Source organism: Cicer arietinum, chromosome 3 (genome assembly GCF_000331145.2).
Source record: "Cicer arietinum cultivar CDC Frontier isolate Library 1 chromosome 3, Cicar.CDCFrontier_v2.0, whole genome shotgun sequence".
NCBI classification, from domain to species: Eukaryota; Viridiplantae; Streptophyta; class Magnoliopsida; order Fabales; family Fabaceae; genus Cicer; species Cicer arietinum.
In genome coordinates this window covers 45,445,614-45,448,378 of record NC_021162.2, presented here as the reverse complement: position 1 = coordinate 45,448,378, position 2,765 = coordinate 45,445,614, and the positions used below count along the sequence as shown (strand labels likewise).

At 39.3% G+C, this 2,765-nt stretch overlaps 1 protein-coding gene across 1 annotated transcript in view; it reads left to right on the top strand.

Moving 5' to 3' along the window:
• Positions 1-301, top strand: part of LOC140919777 (uncharacterized) — a 1,872-nt gene extending 1,571 nt beyond the window's left edge. The window contains exon 4 of the mRNA XM_073366416.1: positions 115-301. Within this exon, the coding sequence (XP_073222517.1) occupies positions 115-301 (187 nt within the window). The remainder of the gene's footprint in view (positions 1-114) is intronic.
• The last annotated feature ends 2,464 nt before the right edge of the window (positions 302-2,765 follow it).

Genomic DNA, 2,765 nt, shown 5'->3' with positions numbered 1-2,765 from the left:
AAGAGTGTTATGCATGTCCCAAGATGTTGTTAAAGAAAGTGAAGATCCAAAGATGAAAGAGGTTTTAGCCATGCTAGAAGCATCACCATCTTACTCCCCCCATTTTCCTACTAGATGGGAGGAGTTGAAAGGGGATGAAGACGAGTCCTTAGAGAAAAAGAAAGAGACATCACAGATTGAACTCAAGCAGTTGCCTCCTCATTTAAAATATGTATTCCTGGGTGAAAAAGATAAGGAGCCAGTTATCATTAGTGCAAGCTTGATTGATTTACAAGAAGATACGTTGTTGAGAATTTTGTGAAAGCATAAGGGTGCCATCGGTTGGTCCATTGAGGACTTGAAGGGGATAAGTCCGACTTTTGCATGCACAAAATCCTAATGATGGACAATCACAAATCAGTTGTACAACCCCAAAGAAGATTGAAACCGACAATAAAAAAAGTGATTAGGAAAGAACTGGTAACGCTCCTGGAACTTAGTCTCATTTACCCCATCTCAAATAGCTCTTGGGTGAGCCCTAGCCAAGTGGTACCAAAAAAGGAGGGAACAACCGTCATCACAAACGAAAAGAACGAGTTAATCCCTACAAGAACGGTTACAGGGTGGAGAGTTTGTATTGATTATAGAAGATTGAACAGTGCTTCGTGGAAGGATCATTTCCCACTCCATTTCATTGACCAGATGCTTGAGCGACTAGTTGAACATGAGTATTACTGCTTTCTAGATGGTTACTCAGGATACAATCAGATAGTTGTAGCACCAAAAGATCAAGAGAAAACTGCATTTACATGTTCGTATGGGAGTGTTTGCTTATCGACGAATGTCGTTTGGGATGTGTAATGCTCCTGCCACTTTTCAAAGGTGCATGATATCTGTAACACCCCGTTTTTCAAAGCGAGGGTATATTTTTTTTTCAAAAGTAATTAAACTAAAACAGAGAAATAGATAAAGAAATGCCTTTGGATAAATAATTGAGTCATTATAATTTACAAGCAGCGGAAAGGTTTCTCCAATTATAAATCCAAAACATTTACATAACCATAAATGGTACATGGAACCCATTCACATAAGAAGTCGAACTGACAATGATAGTATAAATACAGTTTTCCCAAACTAAAAATACTCCAATCCAAACAGAAGGACACCTAGTCCCTATACATCATCCTAATCTGATCATCCTACCAAAAAGCTATACACCCTGAGTATCTCCACGCGCCCCGTGAGATCCTCCTAACGTGACTGCAGTCAAACGTTCCCATCTCCATTCCCGTCCGTAGGGTACGAACCGGTAAGACCGTCCTGACTCTCATCTGAGGGCAAAGCCCAGATTTCCACAATAATTGTAAAGGGTCACCAACCAGAAAATAACAGTTAACACATAGCAATTAAGTTTTTTAAATGCTCAAAACAACTTTTCAAATAAGCATGCACCTTAACAAGATTTTCCATATGCTAAAAGTTCATATAATGCTTGCCAAATTAACAATGAACTCAAAATGAAGTTCTCCAACCATCAAGTAATACCTAACTGACCAAAGCATTGATAAATCAATTGAGCAATCGATTATCTAATTTTTAAATGCTCAAAACAACTTTTCAAATAAGCATGCACCTTAACAAGATTTTCCATATGCTAAAAGTTCATATAATGCTTGCCAAATTAACAATGAACTCAAAATGAAGTTCTCCAACCATCAAGTAATACCTAACTGACCAAAGCATTGATAAATCAATTGAGCAATCGATTATCTAACTCAAAATGAGGACTTTTACTGAGCCAATCGATTGCCAAATCGATTTGGTCAGTTCTGCTGAGTTTTTGCATGACCAAATCGATTTCTAAGTCGATTTTGTCAGTTCTGATGAGTCCCTGTGTTGCCAAATCGATTTCCAAATCGATTTCGGCAGTTTTGCTGAGTTCCTGCCTCTCTACCAATCGATTTCCAAATCGATTTCTTAAAAGATTTTGAAAGATATATTTATACAATCGATTGGCAAATCGATTAGGTCAAAATGGTGAACTTCCTGCAACTCATCCAATCGATTGGGAAATCGATTTCCCTGATCGTTTTTCCAAAATTTCATGCATTAACTCAAGTCATTCCTAATCAAGTTCACAACCTAACACTTAGCAATTCCTACACGATTACCACGGCAATTGGGATATCGATAACCATCATACTTACACACAACAATCAACACATAACACTTAGCATTTTCAACGCAATTACCACAACGACTCAAATTCAAATCACTTAATCATAAAACTCAAATCAACCACGACTCGCGTGCCAAGCACCCTAATGCAATGCGTATATGCCAAAATGCATGGACTCGGAATTCCAAACCAAAACCCTCCTCGAAGGGCCGTAAATCATAATCGTACCGCCTATCGCAGGCCAAAGTACCAATTACCAAGGTGCCACCTATCACGGGTCTGCACGATTTACTAAAAAGCGTAAACCATAAACGTACTGCCTATCACGGGCCCGTATCGTTTACCGAGGTGCCACCTATCACGGGTCAGCACGATTTACTAAAATGCGTAAATCATAAACGTACCACCTATCACGGGTCAGTACAGTTTACCGAGGTGTCACCTATCACGGGTCAACACGATTTACTAAAAGAAAAAGCGGAAATCGTAAATGTACCACCTATCACGGGTCAGTACAGTTACCATGGTGTCACCTATCACGGGTCAACACGATTTACTAAAAGAAAAAGCGGGAATCGTAAACGTACCGCCTATCACAGACCAACAC